The 23,701-nt window shown below is 37.3% G+C and overlaps 2 protein-coding genes across 2 annotated transcripts; both read right to left on the reverse strand.

Moving 5' to 3' along the window:
- Positions 1-1,464: 1,464 nt before the first annotated feature.
- Positions 1,465-5,825, reverse strand: klhl23 (kelch-like family member 23). The gene is made up of 4 exons (XM_038301193.1): positions 5,381-5,825; positions 4,061-5,287; positions 2,148-2,300; positions 1,465-2,066 (listed from the first exon to the last, which is right to left on the reverse strand). The coding sequence occupies exons 2-4, from the start codon at positions 5,280-5,282 to the stop codon at positions 1,753-1,755; spliced, it is 1,689 nt and encodes a 562-aa protein (XP_038157121.1). The 5' UTR covers positions 5,283-5,287; positions 5,381-5,825; the 3' UTR covers positions 1,465-1,752.
- Positions 5,826-11,203: 5,378 nt separating this feature from the next.
- On the reverse strand, positions 11,204-19,981 carry phgdh (phosphoglycerate dehydrogenase). Its single transcript, XM_038301194.1, has 12 exons — positions 19,671-19,981; positions 16,536-16,687; positions 16,396-16,461; positions 16,245-16,299; positions 15,982-16,080; positions 15,768-15,900; positions 15,540-15,688; positions 14,005-14,157; positions 13,424-13,562; positions 13,027-13,154; positions 12,728-12,950; positions 11,204-11,569 (listed from the first exon to the last, which is right to left on the reverse strand). The coding sequence occupies exons 1-12, from the start codon at positions 19,806-19,808 to the stop codon at positions 11,415-11,417; spliced, it is 1,590 nt and encodes a 529-aa protein (XP_038157122.1). The 5' UTR covers positions 19,809-19,981; the 3' UTR covers positions 11,204-11,414.
- Positions 19,982-23,701: the final 3,720 nt, after the last annotated feature.

A 23,701-nucleotide genomic window follows, 5' to 3' on the forward strand; every position in this document is an offset into this window, starting at 1 on the left:
ACTACGCAATATGTGACAAAGCTTTTTTTTATTTAAACCTAGGACATTTATTTCAGCATGTTGCCTGTTTAAGAGAGCACAAACTTAGAGGTAAGATGATCTAAAAGGAGCAAACAAGATACACCAGCTTATAAAACCAATAAGAAATTTAGATTTTGAATTCAGCCACTTATCAATCCTAGAATAGTTATCAATTTTCAGTCTTTTTTTATTTTTTACAAACTGAGCATTTATGTTGGGTCCTAAATCCTATGACTGAAGATTTGTTTGCTATCATCTATTTATTTTCCACCATTTAGTCCTAAAACTTGTTACCCTTACCCTGTTATCCTTTATTTAAAGCCTGCATCAATTTAAGGTGGAAATTTTCTACTTTTCAAAATGTTAGTGATCCATTCATGTGTCATAATCTTGGACATAAAATCGATAAAGTGTAAATTTTTTTGACAGGAGCTTAAATACTTGGAAGAATCACAATTTTGACCCAAATAGAAAGATACAAATTAAAGTAGTTACTAAAATCAGCAATTAAACCCGCTGGCAACCTCACTTTGCTAATTTAATTATGAATTAGGTGAAGAAATGACTCTGTGGTGGCATCAGTCCTCCTTTACGCTGTTGTCTGCTGGGCCCCTGGTAGCGCAGATCGAGACAGAAAGAGACTGAACAAACTGGTGAGAAAGGCCGCCTCTGTCCTAGGCTGTACTCTGGACACAGTGGAGAACGTGGCTTGGAGGAGGGTGCTGTCAAATTTTACATCCATCATAGACAGCAACTTCCACCCTCTGCACCAGACTGTAGAGGAGCTGAGCAGCTCCTTTAGTCAAAGACTTTTACACCCTGTTAGTAAAAAGGAGCGCTACCGCAGGTAATTCATCCCTGTTGCCACCAGACTCTACAATGCAAGAAAAAAAATAACATAACATGTGCAATGTATAATGTGCAATTACTATTTAATACCCTGTGCAATAACCCGTTTCTTTATATTTGATACCCAGTGAGAGTTATATAGACAAATACCCATGTAAATACCCTGTTTATTAACCCTGTATAATAATCTTGCTTTAAAAAAAAAAGACTTCAGCTATATCTGTCAAACATATATATATGGACTGTACTGTATATACCCCTAACACCTTTTTCTTCCTTTGGCACCTTCATCTTCTTTTTGGCTATTTGAGCTGATCAATCAAAATAAAAAAGCAAAACATGGCAAAAAATAGTAATTAAATAATATATTATTATTAAATAAACAGTTAAAAAATTTAAATCTTAAATTCCAAATCAATATTTCTTTTACGTTGCTTTTCTCTGTGATTTCCTGTTTTAGGAATGATAGAAATAGTTTAAGGATAGAAACTTTCTTTAAACATTCAGAAAAAAAAAAAAAATAAGGGGGCCCAGGTGTGCATTTAGGTGTTGAGGAGAAATGTAATTTTTATCATTCAAATATAGATGACAAGCTCAAGAGAGTAAAGTCATTTATTTACTTGAGTTACAATCTAAGTGCAGCTCAGGTATTACAAACAGATTTGCCAAGATTTGTAAAAAACCTTAAAAACTCATTAAAACAGTTAAAGAGTTGAGATCTAATATATACTAAAATGTTTGCCTGAGTTTTTTTGTTCATCACTTTGGCAAATGAACCCAGAGCAGCAGGACAGATCATTTTGTCATTCACAAAGCGTTGCACACTGTGCCTTAACAGTTCAACCCATTCTGTGAAAAATAACAGTGAAAATGTGGTAAAGGTCAGTGGACACTATGGACACAAACACATCCATGTGACCTGGTGGGACTAGGAAGAGTCCCCACTATCTCCCATGAGTCCATCTCAGGGTCATATTTCTCAATGCTTTGTAAATAAGTCCCCTTTGAGTAGGAGTACCCCCCTGTTACATAAACACACCCATTTATCACCACAGCCCCACACTCCATCCTCCTCTCCTTCATCACCGATATGGGCCGCCATTCCTCACTCTCGGTGTCGTAGCAGTCTGCGATGGTTGTCTGTCCGCCGACCAAATACAGCTTGTTGTTGAGTGAAACAGAGCACAGACCGTACTCTAAAAACAAAAGATTAAAACATATAAAATTACCTTTGTACTAAAACATTTTCTACGACAATCCCCCTCTTATTTTTTTACCTGGATGTGGACTTATTGTTATGATGGTCCACTCATTGACATCTGGCCTGTACACCTGAACTTTCTCATAGGTGCAGCTTCCTCTGTATCCATAATGGCCGCCAGTAACGTAGATATTTTCACCCATTACGCATGCAGTGGCATTTCCAACACCTTGAAAAGAAAACTGCGATTATAAGGATCAAGTAAAGTAAGCATAAGAATGCTTGTCTGATGAAATAGTGGATGACCTAAGCTTGTGATGATTGATTTTTCTGGCTGGATCAGTGTTTTTTCTTTATCTCTAAAGATTTCTGAGAGTGTTGAAAGTCCAGTCAGTTCAATTTCCTTTTAAGCTGTGTTAAAGAAGTATATATACAGCCACTGATCTTTTTCATATTTGACTTCATTACTATAACAACTTGAGTTTGGGTTTTATATAGTAGACCAACAGAGAGAATTCTATATTTATGGAGTGGAAGATGAATTCAAATCATAAAAGGTTAGTTTGGATTGCATTAAGTCTAATTCACTCTGAAACCTATTATCATCATTATGAACAAGGGACATACCAGAAAAGCAAGAAATAAAATTGTGAAGATGTTTAAAGCATAGTACTTTTATGTTATAAAACAATTTTCGAAGGTTTTTTATGATCTAAAAATATATGAAAAGAGTTGCACCCTGGTGCAAAACCTATTATACACAAGTTTCTCCATTTCTATTGTCCTTTATTTTATTCTAGGGCATTTTTATGTTTGTTCAAAGTTTATATGAACACTTGGTTACTAATAAATTGCTCAGTTGTTCTCAAAGCCATACATCAGTTTTCCTCTAGGCACTTTTTGTTGACTATTATTCTTTGTTTCAGGGCTGAAACAATTAATTGGATTAATCTTGATTAATCAATTACTTAAATAATCATCAACTAATTTAGTAATCGATTAATCGTTAACTGGAGTATAGAGACTCTAAAATATGCCTTTAGCTGTCAGAGCAACCCATTTAGAGCAGGAATTATAGCAAAACTGTAAAATGTTTTCTCTTGTCAAAATATTTAATCCAGAACTCATCAAGTGGAAAAGTTTGAGTTTCACCTGGTTTAATTTTCATAAAAAAATCTTATTTTTATATCCAATTATTAATCGATTATTCGAAAATAATCGACAGATTAATCGATTTGCAAAATAATCGTTAGTTGCAGATCTACTCTGTTTAAATAATATAACTTGATAATGAAAGTAGGTATGATTCCTGCTGATATCGTATCGATTAATATCAGTATTGTATCAGAAACAAAATTATAGTATCAGGACACCCCTACCCTGAAAAACCTTACCAATATTACACATGGTGGATGTAGCATCATGCTGCGGCAATTTCCCTTTCCCTCTATGCTAGTCATAGATATCATGACAGGTAGATGTTTGTGCACAAGAATCCTGCAGGCACTGCCAGCAGGAAGGCAGCGCAGATGTCTTAGAAAGTCTGGAGCAAAATTCAATTAGGAATATTGGCAGTACTTGGAAAACCAGGTGCTTAATGTCAGGCCCTAAATGTGCAAACTGACAGTGCCATACCCCAAATACTTGTAGCTGTAACTGGAGAATAAGGTGGTCATGTAAAGAATATTTAAAAAGAAATTCACACCACATTTTTTCCCAGATTATTATTTGCAACATTTGTAAACACTAGTTTCCTACAACTTCCTATTTATACATTAATTAACGTTGGAACTTCGCATAAAATCCCAGAGGAATACATTAACATTGTGCAACAAAATGTGGAAAGGTTGGAGGGTTTCTGTGAGAACATGTCTTTCTTTTTTCCTTTTTTTTTACCAGCAGCAAAGACTGTAATGAGTTAGTAATTCAAATTGAACAAAAAAGATTTTTTTTTTTTTCCTAGTATATGATGTAATGAAAATGTTGTACCTTGGATCATTTTGGCCACTGGAAACCATCTCTTCTTCAGTGGATCGTAATATTCAGCCTCTTGCTCTGGAGCACCTCCTCTGTAACCTCCTATGGCGTAAACACAGCCATGTAGAGGCACTGAGCAGTGGTAATACCTGGCAGTAATCATGGGACAACCCTCTGTCCATTCATCATAGTCACAATTATAAATTGAAACCGTGTCCAAGGCCTCAACAGTGTTGCTCCTGTAGCCACCGGTCACATAGATGTTTGCACCCAGCAGGCTGACGCTGTAGCTCTCCCTTCCAGGGTCAGGCATGTCTTTCCCCTGCACCCAGGTATCACTTACAGGATCCCAGATGTGCACCTCACACAGAGGGTGCCAGTAGTATCCTCCAATGATGTACATACTCGGGGAGATTTTTCTTTTGGCTGGAATCTCCTTACCATTTGACCTCAACGCCTGGACAATCATAGATTTTAACCTTCCGTCATTTTTCATCAGGTATTGCCTGTGCACTTCCAAAGAGGCGTTGAAGTAAATGTCATCCAGACCTAGGTGGATGGAGTGCAGCAGATCTGACACGAAATGAGCACGGTTATCCAAGTCATGGGATACCCACCTGACCACACCGTCTATCAGTGTTTCATCTGCCTCTGCAGTGAGGCTCTGAGCAGCCAGAACAGACCTGACCTTCTCATGGCCTAACTCCAGGAACTCCTCCTGCTCCATGAGCTCCATGAACCTGCTCAACGTGGTCCTGCGCGCCTCCCTCTCCAGACCTGCGCACTGATGAAGCTCAGCAAAGGTATGCATGCCCAGGCAGTTGTCTACATCAAGGAGGCGGATGAGGAACTTCTCACACGCCTGCTTGACGCTGCTGAACTGCAGGAGGTCCGCAGCCTCCAGCAGGCTCTGCACATTGCTCTCAGTGACGCTCACCCTGCCGGTGTAAACGTAATCCAGCAGGGCGCTGAGGACAGCGCGGTCCACCCCGCTCAGTTTGATGACGCGGTCCGACCTCTCCCTCATGTCAGCTGTAAACATGACTTTGAAATAAGAGCTTCGGGCTGCCAGCAGCGCGCGGTGGCAGTGGAACACCTGTGCGGACTCTCCACACTGCAGGGTCACGTCGGTAAACAGGCCGCGGATGTAGAAGTGCCTGAGAGCCTCCAGGAGCTCCGCAGGATGCTCCCCGTCACAGAAGTCATATGTGTAGATCTCGCTTTTATGCGACATTATATCTAGAAAAAAATATATAAGAAAACAACTATAAATTATAGAAAGAGATTGAATGCAACGGGGTTGTATCTAAAATACCCTAAAAGAGGGCCTACCTTATTTATTCCATTGATTGCTCCTCATAGCGCTCCTCTCAAAGACACATGAACCTCAATTTAGCTCAGGACTGTCGCAGGCGGCTCGGTCCTATTTTGGTATTTGTTGCAGCAGCAGCAGCAGGAGCCATCCCCCCTCCTCCTCCTTCTGCGCTCCAGTGTCCAGGTCCTTGACAAAGCCAGTCAAGCTCCCGGAGGAATCACCCTGCACCGTTATTTTCCTCAGAGCCTAAATATAACCTCGGGCCGCTGTGTCTCGTGACGCGCTCACGGACGACGTGTGAAAACCAACCGCGCGGCGCGGGGATCCAAGCGTAGAATACAAATCAGAAACAAACGAGCAGCGCCTTTAAATGCGGTTAAAGAGGAAAGGCTGACCTTCGCGGCCCATTCATGATTTACCCCTTCAAGACTCTCCTCGTTGCCATGGTGAATCTGAATGTGACCCAGAGTGAGGGAGGCTTTAACCTAATCCTGACGTGGATTAACAGCACAATAATGCACTGTATCCCCACAGGACTGTTTTACTCAACATACGGATGGTTTATATATATATATATATATATATATATATATATATATATATATATATATATATATATATATATAAACCTGCCCCTGTTATGGCCCCTGTGCTGAAGACATAATACTCAAAGAAATTCTAATGATGATAATCGGTGCCTTTGGATCTATTTCATTTTTTTGTTTACAAATTAATTTTTATTTGAAAACAATAAGGAGATAGCTTCAGTGGTTTTGAGATAGGATCCTGGTTTTCATCTGCTAAATGTTTTTTTTTTTTTTACAAATTGCTCTAATTTTTTACAGGTGAATTTATCAGTTTTTCTTGAGTTCTAATTCGGATTTAATAGAAAACGGAAATATTAACTTTTTGATTTCATGACTTTCTGTGCCCCCATGAAAACACTCTGGCCCCCTCCTGGCACATTTGGTCTAGAACCGCGACTGTATGTATGTATGTATGTATATATATATATATATATATATATATATATATATATATATATATATATATATATATATATATATATATATATATATATATATATATATATATATATATACCCGTTGTACCCGTGGCTACAGGACCAACACTATTGATACCATAAGCATAAGATCAAGAAGACCTACCTGGATGCTGGTTTTAGACACTGATTTCAAAGTTAATTGGCAGATTTATTCTGCTGAGAAACCCCTTTTCCATGTTAGATTAAAATTTAAGCTTTTCAGTGCTAAACAGACTTGGCTTAGTTAAACAAAGTTTTTTTTATTCATATATAAAAAAAAAAGACACATTATCAAATTATATTTACATAAACAATATTGTGGCTTAGAATGAAGCAAAAGCTAATTCATGCCTTATCAAAACCCACCTTGACCATTATAGCAATGCATTGGTCACAATTTTGTCTCTTCATCTCGTCTAGAATGCAGCTGCTAGGATGTTAATCTTAGTTAATAAATTTGACCATGTAATCTTCTATTTACTGGTTCCTTGCGAGTCAAAAAATACATTTTAACCCTTAAAAGGGCAAGTTACCATTTTAGATCTCTTGCATCCCCTTGCAAATTGAGTCCCCTCATCCCTCAGTGAGGTCTAGAAGCACAAGATCTATATCCATCCATTCAGCATGGCTCTGTATCTAATTTTGGCATCTGACCAATTAGATGAGCCCTTGAATGATATATTACCTGTAAATTAAGTTGGAAAAAAAGTCAAGAGAAAAAAAGGTAAAAAAACTAATTGAATAGTTAAAAAGTAAAGTAAAAAAAAGTTAATAAGCCTAGTTAACATTTATATTTAGGTTTAGAAACAAAAAAATGTAAGTACCAGCATCAGCATTAATGCCGTTAAGGTTATGTTGTACCAAAAAAATGTGTTTCTTTCACTCTCTAGTGTTTTTCATGAATTTCTTATAGAAGCACTTTTGTTATTTTTCTTACTATATTCGGCCAAGTTGGCGTTTCTTGTTATTACATTGACATTCATTTTTTGCCATCAAAATATCCATATTTTATGAATGTTACAAAGGTAATAAGGTCTTGTCCTGGATTCCAATAACACTATTGGCTTGAAATTTGGATTTTGAAAGTATTTCACTGAGTACCCTATAAAGGGTTAAAAGTATTCTGTTGACATAAATGCCTAAAGGACTCGCACCTCTATATCTCTATGACCTACTCGAGACTTCTGTTCCTTCTCAGGCACTGAGATCAATGCATCAGTTGTGTTTGGTTGTCCAAAAAACAAGGATGAAGTGATCAAGCATTTTCAGCTGACTTCAAAACTCTAGAAATCCATTCCTGCCAATATTAGACAGGCTTTTTTAATTATTTTCAAGATACTTTTTAAAGCACATCTGTCCCTTTGCAATTACCTGCTGATATTGTATTATTGGTGCCTATCTCCAGCAGTCAATGGGCGAGAGGCGGGGTACACCGTGGACGCCATGCACACTTACACAGGTAAATTAACCAGGTCATGTTTTTGGACTGTGGGAGGAAGTCGGAGTACCCAGAGAGAACCCATGCTCAGGGAGAACATGCAAACTCCATGCAGAAAGACCGGGAATCAAACCCAGAACCTTCTTGCTGCGAGGCAGCAGTGCTACCCACTGCGCCACTGTGCTGATATCGTATTACGATTTGTTTGTTTTTTATGTTTGATTTTTCCCTTACAATTGTATTGATTTTTTTATATCATCTTATTGCTTTTGTGTCCGTCAGAACTTTGGTAAAAACCGGTTGTTTTTCAATGCGTTTTATTAAAAAGTTTGTTGAGATAGTTGATTCAAATGTTTAACTACTGTGTTCCAGCCATTTTACAGTTAAAAGGGGTTGATTAAGGAGCTGGCCATATCTCATATCTCCCCCCAAACCTCACCGTACATCATAAGGTTAATCTCCCATAGAGTTTAGAAAAACATTCGTAGGTATATGTCATTTCTTTTGTAAAATAGTGTTTCCAAAAATTAAAGTTTTTTGTTTTGTAATAAACCCAATTTTTGATCCCATAATGTACAGTTTTTGCCTTGGACAACAAATCTTAGTTTACTGCATTTTCACCTCCTGAACATAAAGAACTGCAATAGACTCGGTTTACGGAGATGATGACTTTGAGCAATGCAGTATTTGAAATCTAACTTTTTAGAAGTGAGACAAACAGCCCGCAGTCCTGCAAGACAAGCAGGTATAGACATTTGATATATAGGTGGATATTTCCTCATAATACTGATGTTTCAGAGTGGTCCAGAATTTTCCAAATTGAATCTTGTTGATTAGATGGACTGTTAGAAAGCCTTCAAACCTCAAAGACTGATAGAGCCGACAACCAAAGATAATTCCTCAGTATATCAGAGGAACATCTAAAACACAGGTCAGGAATTGAAAGAGTAAGAGGGTTTGTTGCTATAACACCAATAAGGATTACTCTTCTGGATATTGGAAAACAAGTGTAAATCATCTGACAGCATTTTTCATTAAATGTACTTAAAACCTTTTATTGAAAGATTTCAGATAGCTACATTATCAAGACATACCTTAATTCTTAAAAGGTCTTGTAACCAAGACCTTTTAAAAATTTCTTGTAACCTAAACCTCCCTGAGTAATGAGCTTATAAAAAATTAATAATAGTTTGCCCAACATAAAATGTTCTTGTTGCAAACTTGTCTGTGTGTCAGAGAATTAATAAAATCAAACATTTTAAAATTTCTTTAAGAGTTGAGAGTAAACTGCTACCCATAAAGTTAAATTTTCCCCTATCAGAAAACTATTATGACAGTGGTGTTCATTCTTGAGTTTAATAAATATAATGAGGGTTGAAATTAACCAAAAGAAAAAAAAGAAAGATTCTGACAAGTAGTTTGACTTGTGGAAAACAGTATATCTATCCATTACCTAAACCAACCAGTGTTATTTTGCACAATAACATATTTCCTTATGTACAGGTGCTGGTCATAAAATTAGAATATCATGAAAAAGTAGATTGATTTCAGTAATTCCATTTAAAAAGTGAAACTTGTATATTATATTCATACATTACATACAAACTCATATATTTCAGATGTTTATTTTGTTTAATTTTGATGATTACAAATGACAACAAATGAAAATCTCAAATTCATCATATCAGAAAATTAGAATATTGTGAAAAGGTTCAAAATTGATGGCCCCTGGTGCCACACTCTAATCAGCTAATTACTCAAACCACCTGCAAAAGCCTTTAAATGGTCTTTCAGTCTAGTTCTATAGGCTACACAATCATGGGGAAGACTGCTGACTTGACAGTTGTCCAAAAGACGACCATCGACACCTTGCACAAGGAGGGCAAGACACAAAAGGTCATCGCTAAAGAGGCTGGCTGTTCACAGAGCTCAGTGTCCAAGCACATTAATAGAGAGGCGAAGGGAAGGAAAAGATGTGGTCGAAAAAAGTGTACAAGCAAGAGAGATAACCGCACCCTGGAGAGGATTGTGAAACAAAACCCCTTCAAAAATGTGGGGGAGATTCACAAAGAGTGGACTGCAGCTGGAGTGAGTGCTTCAAGAACCACCACACACAGACGTATGAAAGACATGGGTTTCTGCTGTCGCATTCCTTGTGTCAAGCCACTCTTGAACCACAGACAGCGTCAGAAGCGTCTAAAGAGAAACAGGACTGGACTGCTGGTGATTGGTCCAAAGTCATGTTCTCTGATGAAAGTAAATTTTGCATTTCCTTTGGAAATCAAGGTCCCAGAGTCTGGAGGAAAAGAAGAGAGGCACTTCATCCACGTTGCTTGAAGTCCAGTGTAAAGTTTCCACAGTCAGTGATGGTTTGGGGTGCCATGTCATCTGCTGGTGTTGGTCCATTGTGTTTTCTGAGGTCCAGGGTCAACGCAGCCACATACCAGGAAGTTTTAGAGCACTTCATGCTTCCTGCAGCTGACCAACTTTTTGGAGATGCAGATTTCATTTTCCAACAGGACTTGGCACCTGCACACAGTGCCAAAGCTACCAGTACCTGGTTGAAGGACCATGGTATCCCTGTTCTTAATTGGCCAGCAAACTCTCCTGACCTTAACCCCATAGAAAATCTATGGGGTATTGTGAAGAAGAAGATGCAATACACCAGACCCAACAATTCAGAAGAGCTAAAAGCCACTATTAGAGCAACCTGGGCTATCATAACACCTGAGCAGTGCCACAGACTGATCGACTCCATGCCACGCCGCATTGCTGCAGTAATACAGACCAAAGGAGGCCCAACTAAATACTGAGTGCTGTACATGCTCATACTTTTCATGTTCATACTTTTCAGTTGGCCAACATTTCTATAAATCCTTTGTTTTTATTGGTCTTCAGTAATATTCTAATTTTCTGATATGATGAATTTGAGATTTTCATTTGTTGTCATTTGTAATCATCAAAATTAAACAAAATAAACATCTGAAATATATGAGTTTGTATGTAATGTATGAATATAATATACAAGTTTCACTTTTTAAATGGAATTACTGAAATCAATCTACTTTTTCATGATATTCTAATTTTATGACCAGCACCTGTAAAGTTAAAGAATTCTCAGCCATTTTCTAGCTCAAACTTTCATTATGTTAAAAGACATTATGTCCATTATGTCTTTTAATAGTCCTAAATGCATAGGAAACTTTTCATTTATAGATTTTTGTAGCATTCCTACTCAATTTAAGTCAAAGTTAGAAAGCAAATAAATTATCAGCTTAAAATAAACCACATATTAGAAATGTAATAAACTTCAAAACCATCTCAGATCTTTTTAAATAGGAGAATGTTAAAAAGTCATCAGCGCTTGCAAGACATTTTATTTAAGTTTTACTACAATTGAACAAACAACTAAATACTGGAATGTTATCAAAAATAACTTTAAACTCAGAAGTGTGAAACTACTGAACATGTTAGATGTAAAGCTAAACACAAAGATTATTTATATGCAATTCTATTGAGAAGTTAAGGGCTTTTCCACAGACTAAATGTTATTCTGGGACTGTTTCAGTTAAATCGTGAGCTGAGCTGCATCTTTAACCAAGGACTTCAAGACGCTGAGATCTGGCAGGAGAGACGACACCCCGAGACAATACCACACATCCCCATTATGGTCCACAGGAGCGCTGAAGGAATCAATCTGCACTCCCTCTGAAGCCAACACTCCTAAACAAAGAACGATTGGGGGAAAAAAAATGTGGGTGTGAGTTTAAGAAACAAAGACAAACGTTTAACACTGCAATTCAGAAATGTTAACAGCAATCTTCAATCCTAATTAAAAGTCTTTGAGAATGGATATGCATGAAAACAATAGAGGGGGAAGAAGAAACTAAAAACAAGAACATTTAGAGTTTCATCATGGTTTTGAAAGCACATCTACCCTTAAAACTTCTCAACTTTGGCAGTAGAGTAAAAGTTTAGGTGCATTCTATACAGACATCTTTACAAACAAATATGGAACCTAAAGCACATGTTTTATATGTTTACTACAACTGATGATTCTTTGAAAATTAACAAATCTTCCAAAATGCTGATTTATAGATGTTGGAGCTCGGCCTGTTTTTTCAGTGTATTCCTGTTTTTCTGACTGTGACTAAGTCTATGTGCTCTCTTTAAGTCTCTGACATGGGAGCTGTCTCGGAGCTCATCTGTCTGGCTGTGTGTTTCCTGGTAGGGGTCACCTGCAGAGCTGGTTAACCTTTTGTATCTCTGCTTCTTTTTTCTATGTCTGCTTCTGTCTCCTTAAACCCCAGTCAGCCTCGGCAGATGGCAGCTCAAACTGAGCCTGGTTCTGCTGTAGGTTTCCTCCAGTTAAAAGGGAGTTTTTCCTCTCAACTCTCACTACAAGCATGCTTGGTGTGATGGGTTTCTTTCGAGTCAAAAAGTCGATGTGATCTACTGGTTTTCGTTAGATAGAAAACTTTGACCCAATCTGACAGTATGAACTTGTTGAATTGTCTCTGAAAAGTTCCTTGAGATGACATGTGTTGTGAATTAGTGCTATATGAATAAATTGAATTGAAATGATAATTAAGGCAGAGCTAAACAAGTTGGTGAAATGTGTTGATAAAATTCTGTCAAGATCTGAAAAAATAAATAAATAAATAAACCCTAATTCTAAACAAAGGTTTAAAGCATAAAAAAACAACACACATCAAAAGCTTAACACAGGGAAATTGCTCGGAAAACCTTTTGGCTATATTTACATGGCTTTCAGACAGTTTTCATGTTTAGTTATGCAGATTTATGCTTAATCTTTCCTGCACTAATGCAGTACTATGTGCCTTACTAGGTGGACTCTGACCCAGCTGTGTGTTTTCTTACCCGCCACAGACGAAAGCAGCTGAGGGCTGGCAGAGGCCTGAAGGAACATTAGGTTTCCAGTGAGAGACACGGGCTGCCTGAAGACGCAGTCGTTCAGCCCCAGCAGGACAGGAACGCCTCCTTGAACCGATCCAGTGGCTTTAAAACTGCAGCCGTCTCCTTTAACCTCAACCTTACACATACCAGCTGCTGCCACCTCCGTAACCCAGTGACTCTCATTCACCTGAGAACACGTTTTATAAATTAAACATATTTAATACCTTCCATTGGGGATTTATAACCATAGATCAATTTCATACCACTATTCCATTGTCCTTGGCAAGGCTCAGGACGTTGATGAGATTAGCTCTGCATCCAGACCCGTGGTTCAGAAGTCCCACGAGAACAGCTGAGGTCATATAACCCCCGCAGGTCTTCATGTAGTCTCCTGGTTTGCAGATAACAGTTTGTTGTAATGAGAAGCAGAACAGAAAAAAAAATGCTTTTTAAAGCAGACAGGTTTACTTCATTAAAGACAAATCAGAAAAGAAAACTAGATCTGGACAGATCTGTCCTTTCTATATAAAATACTGTTTCCTGATTTCACCACTAGAGGGAGGTAAAAGAAAAAGCTACTGTAATTTTACGCTTGAAAGATTTACCCTACCTTTCAGATAACTGTCGATGAAAACAAAATAGACCAGTCAGTAATTTCACCTTGGGTGATGATGTGAGCATGACTCAACGGTTTCCTAGATGTAGCGCAGCTCTGAAGAACTGCGCCGACAGCTTCTCCTAGTTTGATCAGCTGCTGAGACTCCTGGGAGAATGTGCCGGCTAAAATCTGAGCATTTACCTAAAAAAGGACAGAGAGGATCAAAACATCAGAATTGGTTTAAACACTAAACTACTTGTCTGTTTTATAGGTCCATGTATGGACATAGTATTGCTTCTTTCAGAGTCCTATGTCCATATTGTGAGACTGACTCTGAATTCTGGTGAATTCCCTGAAGGTTAAACTCCAGTTTTATTAGAGTTTAAATCTCAGTAGCAGAATATTTTCCACTAGATTCTGCTTACAGATATCTTTTTTTTGGGGTTAATCAGTACAATCAGACAGATACAGCTTTAACCTAAAAAACCTCAGGGCCCTCAGTCCACAGCTGTTATTAGATCAACATTAAAGAAAAAGATAAATCTGTTTATTGGTTTTGTGGATTTTATTAGAGCACCTAGAGAACACATTTAAATTAGCAAAATAAAAATAAAAAGGTTTAACAGATTCAAGCGGCACTTACTGCTCCGACCAGGTTTTTGCCGTTCACCATGTCCACTATCTGCAGAGCGATATCCTCCCCGCAGCGAGCCTGCGCCTCCTTCGTGCTGGCTCCAAGGTGAGGACAGCTGATGACGTTAGGATGGTCCACCAGAGGACGGTTCTTAGGCGGCTCCTGTGAACAAAAAAAACGAAAAGTTTTGTAATTACAGTTTTGAAAATGTTCATTTTCATCAGATTTCACTTGCAATAATTAACCCTTATTCAACTTTTTTTTATCCATTTCCACAAAATTGTAATAAATTATAATTGAGCAGAGCTCACATTGCGTCATGGCCCCTAAATCATTCAGGCCAAGCACTAAAGAAATGGGTTTATGGTTATTTTGGGATCTACAGGCTTGGATAATGCAGAACGGGGGAAAATGTTTTTAAACCTAAAACTAATTTCAGGATTTCTGAGAAGGAATGGCTCTCCTCTGATAAGTATATTATTATATTAATATTTAACATGCACAGAAGCTTAAATAACCCAATCACAAAATCCTGTCCCAGTTGAAGGATATCTTGTGTAAAATGATCAACAGTAGGGGACAGTAGGGTTTCCTGAATCAAACTGATCAGTGGTATTTTTCTTTACTGAGCAATGTTTTATTTAAAATAAAAACCCGGATCAGCTGAAGGAAAGTCTGAGAAGGTGTATGACATCAATTCAATATGTGCACCTCTTCCAAGTTTGATTTATTTTGATGTTCTGTATAGTTTCAAACAGAGACAGCGCATCTAAAATGTGTCTGTTAAGAAAATTTTTTGCAGGCAAGTTATCAAAAGTGCTAAGCTACATTACAGATGTTATTTGTAAGGGAACCACGTTACAGGTTTTGTTTCTGTTTTTTAGTATAAACAACAACAACAACAACAACAAAAATCCTTAAGGTTGTTTATTGTCTACAGTGGAAGCAGTTGATAGTCTAATCAATTTCAAGTGAGGGCAAATAACACATTGCCCTCTTTAAAGCCATGCATAACTGGGGTCACAAAAGGGTCCATTCTGGGTCCCTTGTTGTTTAGCATCTGTATAATTCATCTTTGAGGCTATATTATAGAGGAGTGGGTAGCACCGTTGCCTAAAAGCAAGAAGGTTCCGGGTTCCATTCCTGACTAAGGGTATTTCTGCATGGAGTTTGCATGTTCTCCCTGTGCATGTGTGGGTTCTCTCCGGGTACTCCGGCTTCCTCCAACAGTCCAAAAACATGACTGTTAAGTTAATTGGCTTCTCTAAATTGTTCTTAGGTGTGAGTGTGTGTGTGTGCATGGTTGTGGTCTTTGGTTGACTGGTGAAGGTGGCCACACATACTGGCTCTTATGGCACATATCGACTGCCTTTATAATTTCTATTGACATACCTTTGTCTTATCAACATATTATTATCTTAATTCAGTAACGATTTCTGCAGATAATTGACAGAATTCAACTGGAGACTTTGAATCTTTATTAGAAAAAACATCATAAAAAAACTTCATAGATCACTGAGATACATTACCGGCTTTGATCTCACCTCAATAAAGACATCAAGTCCAGCTCCACCACACTGTCCAGACTCCAAAGCTCTGAGAAGAGCCTCCTCATCGATGATGCCCCCTCTTGCACAGTTTACAACCTTTACGCCTTTCTTGCACTTTGCAAACGTTTCATCATTGAGGAGACCTTAGAAATGAATAAGACACAACATATGTCTGCTTATTGCTGCTTGCTTTGTGATCCTGTTAAAGACAGTGAAGCTCACCAACTGTAGCGGGCATGAGAGGGGTGTGGACAGTTATGTAGTCACACTGTGGCCAGAGCTGCTCCAGAGACATCTGCTCCACCCCCCAGCTAGCAGACACCTCAGGTGGAGTGATTGGATCATAGCCGACCGTCTAGCAGGAAGAGAAGAAATGGCCTCGTAATGTTTAATCTCAGAAGCCCACAAGTCTCATCATGTTTGACTCATGACTCACCCTCATGCCAAAAGCTTGCATTCGTGTAGCAACCTCCTTTCCTATTCGACCGAGCCCAACAATCCCAAGCACTTTGCCGTACAGCTCTGCACCCATGAACTGTGGAAGGGAAAACAAAGACCCCTACAACTAAATATGAACGGCGCAGAACCAACTGTCATGTTTCATTACTAACAACCAGATGAACAATGGATTCAACCATGCAACTTAAACTGCAATACGTGCAAAATCCAAACATCTCCCAGATGGGAGTCTCTGCCTACCTTTTTGCGATCCCAGTTGCCTTGTTTCATGGACATCGCAGCCTGAGGCACATTTCTAGAGACCACAGGAATAAATCAGTTTATATTTCATTTTGCTTGACTAATTAGGGCTTCTATTGAGGAGATGTTCAAATAGTCCGACTCCTCTTGCCTTGAGAGGCTCATCAGCAGAGCACAGGTCAGCTCGGCGGCACTGATCGTGTTACCACCTGGTGTGCTGGAATAAAATAAACGGTATAGTGGGTCAAATAAACTCTCATAGAATATATATCCGTGTAGCTGAACACCTACTTCATGACAATAATGCCCTTTTTGGTGGCAGCATCGACATCCACATTGTCCACACCAGTCCCAGCTCTCCCAATGAGTTTGAGATTATCAGCAGCATTTATAACATCTGCTGTCACCTTGGTGGCAGATCTAACGACAAGGCCATCATAGTCCTGAAGTTTAAACCAGAGCACAGAATTATTTCAGCATTTATATAAATGGATTGAACCTTTTTATAACATTGAATTACAAGCGTATACCAATATATACACTCTTTTTACTAAAATGTATATAAATGAGATAAGAGATTATTTAAATCAATATTTTATTATTGTAATATGGTTACAATATCTTCTTATTTTATGTTTTATTTAATCTGAATATATGAATCTGGAATCCAGACAAAACACGGTATCTGCACCTTTACCGAGGTAAATGTGCAAGGTAGCTGCGTTTGAGTGTAAAGATGAAACTCCTTGAGGCTGAAGAAGCCATAATAGGGGGTGAAACACTTATTCCACACCATTAGGTGGCGCAGTAATGGTGCCACAGAAGTGAAAAGGGTACAAGCAGGAACAAAAAAGCAGAGTGTAAACAAGAATCAATTAAAACAGGGCTGCAACTAATGATTAGTTGGCTGATTGATTCTTTTGGTCAATTACTTGATTATTAATCTGATGGTAAAAAGTTCCTTAATAAACCAGGTGAAACTAAAAGTATTCCACAGTTCCGGATTGAGTAAATTAATGGACAATAACAGTGTATGTATGTATATATATATATATATATATATATATATATATATATATATATATATATATATATATATATATATATATATATATATATTTTTTTTTTTTTTATTTATTTATTTTTGTATTGTTTCAGTCTTCATTAAGGAGAATAGTCAGTTTTGTGGGTCAAGAACAGAGGAGAAAAATGTGTGAAGGTAAGTTTCATAATAAAATGAATAATCAGAAACAAACAAAAACAAACTGTGTCAGCGTATGAGGGTTAAAGGCTCGCATGCACAAGCAAGCAAGTTTGTAGCCGGTTAAACAACACAGGTTATCAAGACATAATTAATTATCTCCCTTCCAGAGGCGTAGCCAAAAAATGTTTATAAGGGTGGCCAGGCATTAACCAATGTACACTGAGGGGTGGCTGACACCAGAACCTCAGGGTCAATCTACACTGTTCCAACAGGAAAATTAATGAGCAAAACATCCATACTGTCTAAATAAAGACAAACTATGCTTTCCTACAGCCTTTGCTAACAAATAGATACATAAATTTAAACATCCATGCCTTCTAGATAAATGGGGGCGACAGTGGCGTTGGATGTAGGAGTTTGCCCTGAAATCGAAGGGTTGACGGTTCAAGCTCCGACTCCGACTTTCATTGTCGTTGTGTCCTTGGTAGGGTTGTCAAAAGTATCGAAACTCAAAAAAGTATCGATACTGAAATGTTGTATCCGGATACAATACTCGTTTTTAAAAGTATCGATACAGTGCCGTCACCAGCGGCACCTAAGCAGTCATTCATCTAGAGTGCAGAATAGAGGACAATGCACTTTCTGAACACTGTGGGATTGAATAATTCTGTGCTCTTTTCAGTTTCAGACTTTTTTTTTGTAAGAGGTGCAGCTGCTGAGAATTATTTTTGTTTCTTAACTGGTTTGGCTAGTGTCATTGTTATGTGTGCAAAGCATAGCCAAGGAAGGAACACTTAATTTGAATTTTATAAGTTTTTTATCAAGCTTGCATAATATTATGCACAGCATACAACCTTTATTGTGTTTATTTATTGTATTTTATTTATTAATGAAAATATTTCTGTAGACTTTTGGAGTCTTTGTTTTTATCCTTGTGGTATCGAAAATGGTATCGAGTATCGAATATTTTCCTTAGTATCGGTATCGAGTTGAAAAGTTTAGTATCATGACAACCCTAGTCCTTGGGCAAGACACTTCACCCGCATTGTCTACTGATGGTGGTCAGAGGGCCCGGTGGCGCCAGTGTACACAGTGAGCCCCAGGGCAGCTGTGGCTACAATGTGGCTTGCCACCATCAGTGTGTGAGTGTGTGCGTGAATGGGTGAATGAATGTAGTGTAAAGCGCTTTGGTCAAGTCTCCTGACTTGAATAAAGGCGCTATATAAGTACAGGCCATTTACCATTTACCATAAAAGGTATAGTGGATAACATTCTTTCAGGTCTGAGTTCTGGGACGAACATCTTTTCCATTGTCATTACTTACCTACTTTTATCGATAATCATCCTGCACAAAATTGATATTTACAAGTACTATTATCTACATAAATTTAATGCGTTTTTGTTAATAGTTATTTATCTATGATTTCACTAAAGACTCCTAGATGAATGCAGAGACACATCATTTTCTCTTTATCCCAAAAAACACAAAATCTATATCTGCTTGAATTCCGTACTTATCATCTTTAATGTTAGTATTATTGATTTGTATAATTAACCACAGTGTTTTTCTTATCAAGTAATTATGAAAATATCAGAAAAATAGTAAGCAATATAGAAAAAATTGATGATTAGAATATTCTGCTTGATTATTGGGGGGGTTATGCCCACAGGGGGGGTGGCCAATGATTGACCCCTGGCCCCCCATCTAGCTCACCCCCTGTTGTTGATAGCAACAAAAAATATTATAAATGGTGTTTTAAAGGTGACCAAAAACAACATTTAACCCAAGGACCAAATAAATTGTTTGTCCGGTCTTTAATCTAGAGCAGAACATATGTATTTCAATTGGATTTAAAGGGAGAAGTTGACTAATAACACATTATACCACTTTGATTTCTCTTTGAACAGTTTAACAGACAGGGATTGGATCAGAAGTGGCCCTCTGCAGCATGTGGCAGTGATGGGAATGCAGGGATGAGTTGCATCAGCTTCACAATGGGCGGAACTTAACCGAAACCACTTTGAATCGCTTTATAGAAGAAACGATCAGCCAAACAATCCTAATTATTAAGACTAATTGCAATGCACGCTATTTCTGTCTGAGTGTTTGTTTCTCACTGAAAAGTGCTGCGAAGGTTTTCTGCTGATTCAACTTTCCCTCAGTAAAAAAGCAGCAGGTTTTGCTTTAAGAACCTGAGAAAAAAAAAGCAAGCAACACCAACCTTAATCTCTGCGATTAATTCCTCCTTTTTCAGGTTATGCTTCTCGGTGACACAGATGCCGTGTTCCTCCAGGATGGCCCTGCAGCGAGGGTCAACACTTTCACTGATCAGCACAGTTTTAATGCAAATCGGAGCCATCTTTGAGGGGGGGGTCCGCTGCCTGTTGGTGTCTTCGGTGGGGGGAAATTCACTGGTGGATGTGGAGGTGAAATGATAGACACTGGACGAGTTCCGATCACTGCTTATTGTTTGGTGTTCTGAACGGCTTTCACTGATTTCACATGGACTCCTTTTTAATATGGTCCCGCCTCTCGAGCATCTCCTGTTGTGACGTAACCGCGCGTGAACGCTAGAAAACCAGTTTGCTTTATTACCACGCGTCAAATTTACTCAGTGCCAAGTTTTGATCCAAACTCCATTTATATTGATTATGATTGTCCTTTTATAAGTAAGAACACTACGGAAGAGGATTAGGGCCACTGAACAAAAAAAAAAAAAGTTTTTTAATTTGATTTCAGTTTGATATGGGAAAAAGTCAAAACTAAAGTCAGAATTCTGAGGAAAAAGTCAGAATTCTGAGATTAAAGTTAGAATTCTAAGGAAGAAGTCAGAATTCAGAGATTAAAGACAGAATTCTGAGATTACAGTTAGAATTCTGAGGGAAAAAAATTAGAATTCTGAGATTAAAGTCAAAAATCAGAGGAAAAAGACAGAATTCTAAAAATTAAAGTCAGAATTCCGAGAAAAAAGTACTTTTCTAAAAGTAGAACGTGAGGCAAGTATTTTTTCTTTTGATCAGGTTCTCTTCTGTTGAACCAACTACTGAGGCAGACACCCTGTGCACTTTGGTTTGCTTAAAACTTCCCTTTTTTGACAAAGTCATAGTTCCAGTGGCTCAGGTTACCCTGAGATACCTCTATTTTATACTATAGGCTAGGGTTGCTGGAACATATAAATACCACTTTTTCTTTCTCTGCTACATTCTACTTCTGTTCTCCAATTTTTAAATGGGTTGTGAATTGTTGCTAAAAATTAACTGAATTGAAACAACTGAAAAGTAAAAATTGAAACTGTATAAGAATCAAAAGTAAAAAACACTTCTCAATTAAGATGGCACAAAGGCTATCATATATTTGCCAAAAACAATCTCAATGTTCCTTAAGAATTTTGATAAAAACTTTGGGGAAGATCTTCAACCTGTAGATCTTAAATAACAAATCATTGCTGCAAAAACAGATCATTGTAGGAGTTTAACATGGTTGTAGTGTTTTGATCCACTGCCTGGGGCAGGGCTCTGGCCAACAGTTTGTAACCTTTAGCTTGAGTAAACTTGGAAGCAGAAATACAAACCAATGCACAAAAAGTCCATCTATGTCTAAGAAAACTAAATTAAGATATTGCAGTTGCAAAGTCAACGTCCGACCTTAAATCCATGAGATGCGACAGCATGACCCTGAACAAAACGCCCAAGGAAAACCCTCAAAGGTGCCTGAATAAAAAAAAAAGGAAAATAAATAAACATTTGAATCTGCAAAAGATCATACTGATATAAGTTTCACAAATTACTCAACCAGACATTAGAAGTCATTAGTCGGTCATTAGTTAAATAATTAATAAACTTTTTTTATTCACTTGGGGATATCTTTTACTAATATTCAAATTTTAGTTGAAAATCTTTACATGTAATATGAATATACACACAGATATATATATATATATATATATATATATATATATATATATATATATATATATATATATATATATATATATATATATATATATATATATATATATATATATATATATATATATATATATATATATATATATATATATATATATATATATATATATATATATATATATATATATATGTCAGACTTAATAATATTACTTTAGCGATAGTTTCAAGGTGTTGCTTTATTGTATATCTCGTACCATGTCTTTTGGTTGTGCTGTTCTTTTTTCATCTCGTTACAGGTGATGAAGCAGACTGAAAATGTTTTGTCATTGTCTCCTTTCTATCTCCTCTATCTTTCATCTTTTCTCTTTTTTCTCTCTTTTTCCTTTTTATTCTGTTTTTCTGCTCTACTTACATTGCAGTGTCCATATAAACTGTAAAACTCCCTGCATAATTATAATAAAGCAATTTATATGCATGAAACAAGTGTAGCAGTATGGCAATTGCCATACTGCTACACTTGTGAAAGTAAAATCTGTTGGGCTCTTTTTGGCATCAAGACAATTATTCTTATTGCCACATTGCCAGACAGGACACTGAAAAAAAAGAAAAGAAAAAAAAAGACAGAATTCTAAGAAAAAAGTCTGAATTCTACGGAAGAGGATTAGGACCACTGGAAAAAAAAAGTTAACTGATTTCTCAAAAAAACAAAAAAACATTGTAGTTGATGAGTTATCAAAAAAGAAATATCCCCCTTTTCTTACATTTGCCCTTAATAAATTGAGGTCAGGAGTCCTAATTCAATAGATGCTGTTTATCACCTGACTCATTAGGCAGCGCATGACAGCTCTCTCTCATCTCTGCAAAGCTCTATTTGCTCCATCTGTCTCTGTTTGTACTGCAGTGGTCTTTCTGTTAATGTAAGGCAGCTGTTAAAAACTTCTTCTTGATCAACAGAAAAGAGCTAAATAAAGACACGGTGAATGGGCTGAAGTAAAAACTCTATTTTACACTAGAAAATCATGACAATGATTTTCTAGTTTAAGTCATATGCCTTTAAGGATAATATGGATAATGTCATAAAGGCAGCCTAAATGTTACAGGGATTAACAGCAACAACAGCAAGATCAAAGCAGAATCAATTAGCTCTAATTTTGAACATATTTCATGTTTAATGCAATCAGTCTTAAAAGCTCTTTATAGAAGACCTACTCTCTGAGGACATTATTATAAAGTCACCACATATTATTTTGGTTGACTTTAGTTCACCACCTTGTACAGTAAAGGAGATTAAGACCCACATTAATAAAATATCTAAAAAAATGTACATGGTTGTACTTTTTCAAAAACAAACTGTCCCAGGTAAAAACAGTCAATAAATAGGTTATAACAATGAGAAATAAAATAATTTTATATTGCTATTGATGGAATATTAATAAATATTCTATAAAATAGATAAATGTTGCAATGAAATAAAACTAAATACATATTTACAAATATATTTATTTATTATATTTTTTGACACTTTCTATAGCTATACTACATATTTCAGTCACTTTCATTTTTTTACCTCCGTTTTTCATTTTCACCTTTTTAATTCATGTTCTTATATTCAAATAAGTAGGCAGGGTTTTATCTTTATGTCAGAGGTTAGTGATTCAGTGGAAAACAGGAGCTAGCTTGCAAAATAATGAACAGATGAAGAAGAAGGAGAGAAAGAAAATAATTGATGCCAAATTTCATTTGGATGCTCTTTGCAAAATGCTTCTAAATTGGTTCAACTGCTTTGCAAAGTGGGTACACAGTGGTGCAGTTTGTAGTGCTGTTGCTGGTCCTGGGTTCGATTCCAGGCCTGGGGTCTTTCTGCATGGAGTGTGCATGTTCTCTCTGTGCATGTGTGGGTTCTCTCCAGGTACTCCTGGCTTTCCTCCACTGTCCGAAAACATTACTATTAGGTTAACTGGCCTCTATAAATTGTCCTTAGGCGTGAGTGTGTATGTGCATGGTTGCACATCTTTGTGTGTCTATGTGTTGCCCTGTGACAGACTGGCAATCTTTCCAGAGTGTACCTTGTCCATAGACTGCCAGAGGCAATGACCCCACTGCAACCCTGATGGAATAAGGGAATAGAAGATGGATGGATGATTTCAAAAGGATCTCAGACTTGAGAAAAGCAGACATCTGGTCCTGTACTAGGCATACCAAGCCGTCCTACAGATTAAACCCTGCCCCCTCATTTAAATGAAATAAAAAGAGCTGAAAAAAAAAACTTGGTTGAAGAAAAAAAAAATCACTGAAATATGTAAAGCAGCTTAACAAAATAAAAGTGTAATAAATGACTCCGTTA

This window comes from Cyprinodon tularosa, unplaced genomic scaffold, assembly GCF_016077235.1.
Source record: "Cyprinodon tularosa strain WSP-4 unplaced genomic scaffold, ASM1607723v1 ctg463, whole genome shotgun sequence".
Classification (NCBI taxonomy): domain Eukaryota; kingdom Metazoa; phylum Chordata; class Actinopteri; order Cyprinodontiformes; family Cyprinodontidae; genus Cyprinodon; species Cyprinodon tularosa.

What these genes read in the sequence shown, in the direction of transcription:
- klhl23 (XM_038301193.1), bottom strand. Translation starts at nt 5,282, where the DNA reads ATGTCGCATAAAAGCGAGATCTACACATATGACTTCTGTGACGGGGAG. An exon ending in AGTGGCCAAAATGATCCAAG is followed by an intron (nt 2,301 to 4,060) that starts GTACAACATTTT and finishes TTTCTTTTCAAG; the next exon opens with GTGTTGGAAATGCCACTGCA. An exon ending in AACAATAAGTCCACATCCAG is followed by an intron (nt 2,067 to 2,147) that starts GTAAAAAAATAA and finishes TTTTGTTTTTAG; the next exon opens with AGTACGGTCTGTGCTCTGTT.
- phgdh (XM_038301194.1), bottom strand. Translation starts at nt 19,808, where the DNA reads ATGGCTCCGATTTGCATTAAAACTGTGCTGATCAGTGAAAGTGTTGAC. An exon ending in GCAACTGGGATCGCAAAAAG is followed by an intron (nt 16,081 to 16,244) that starts GTAGGCAGAGAC and finishes TCCCTTCCACAG; the next exon opens with TTCATGGGTGCAGAGCTGTA. An exon ending in GCTGCTTTCGTCTGTGGCGG is followed by an intron (nt 11,570 to 12,727) that starts GTAAGAAAACAC and finishes TTCTTTGTTTAG; the next exon opens with GAGTGTTGGCTTCAGAGGGA.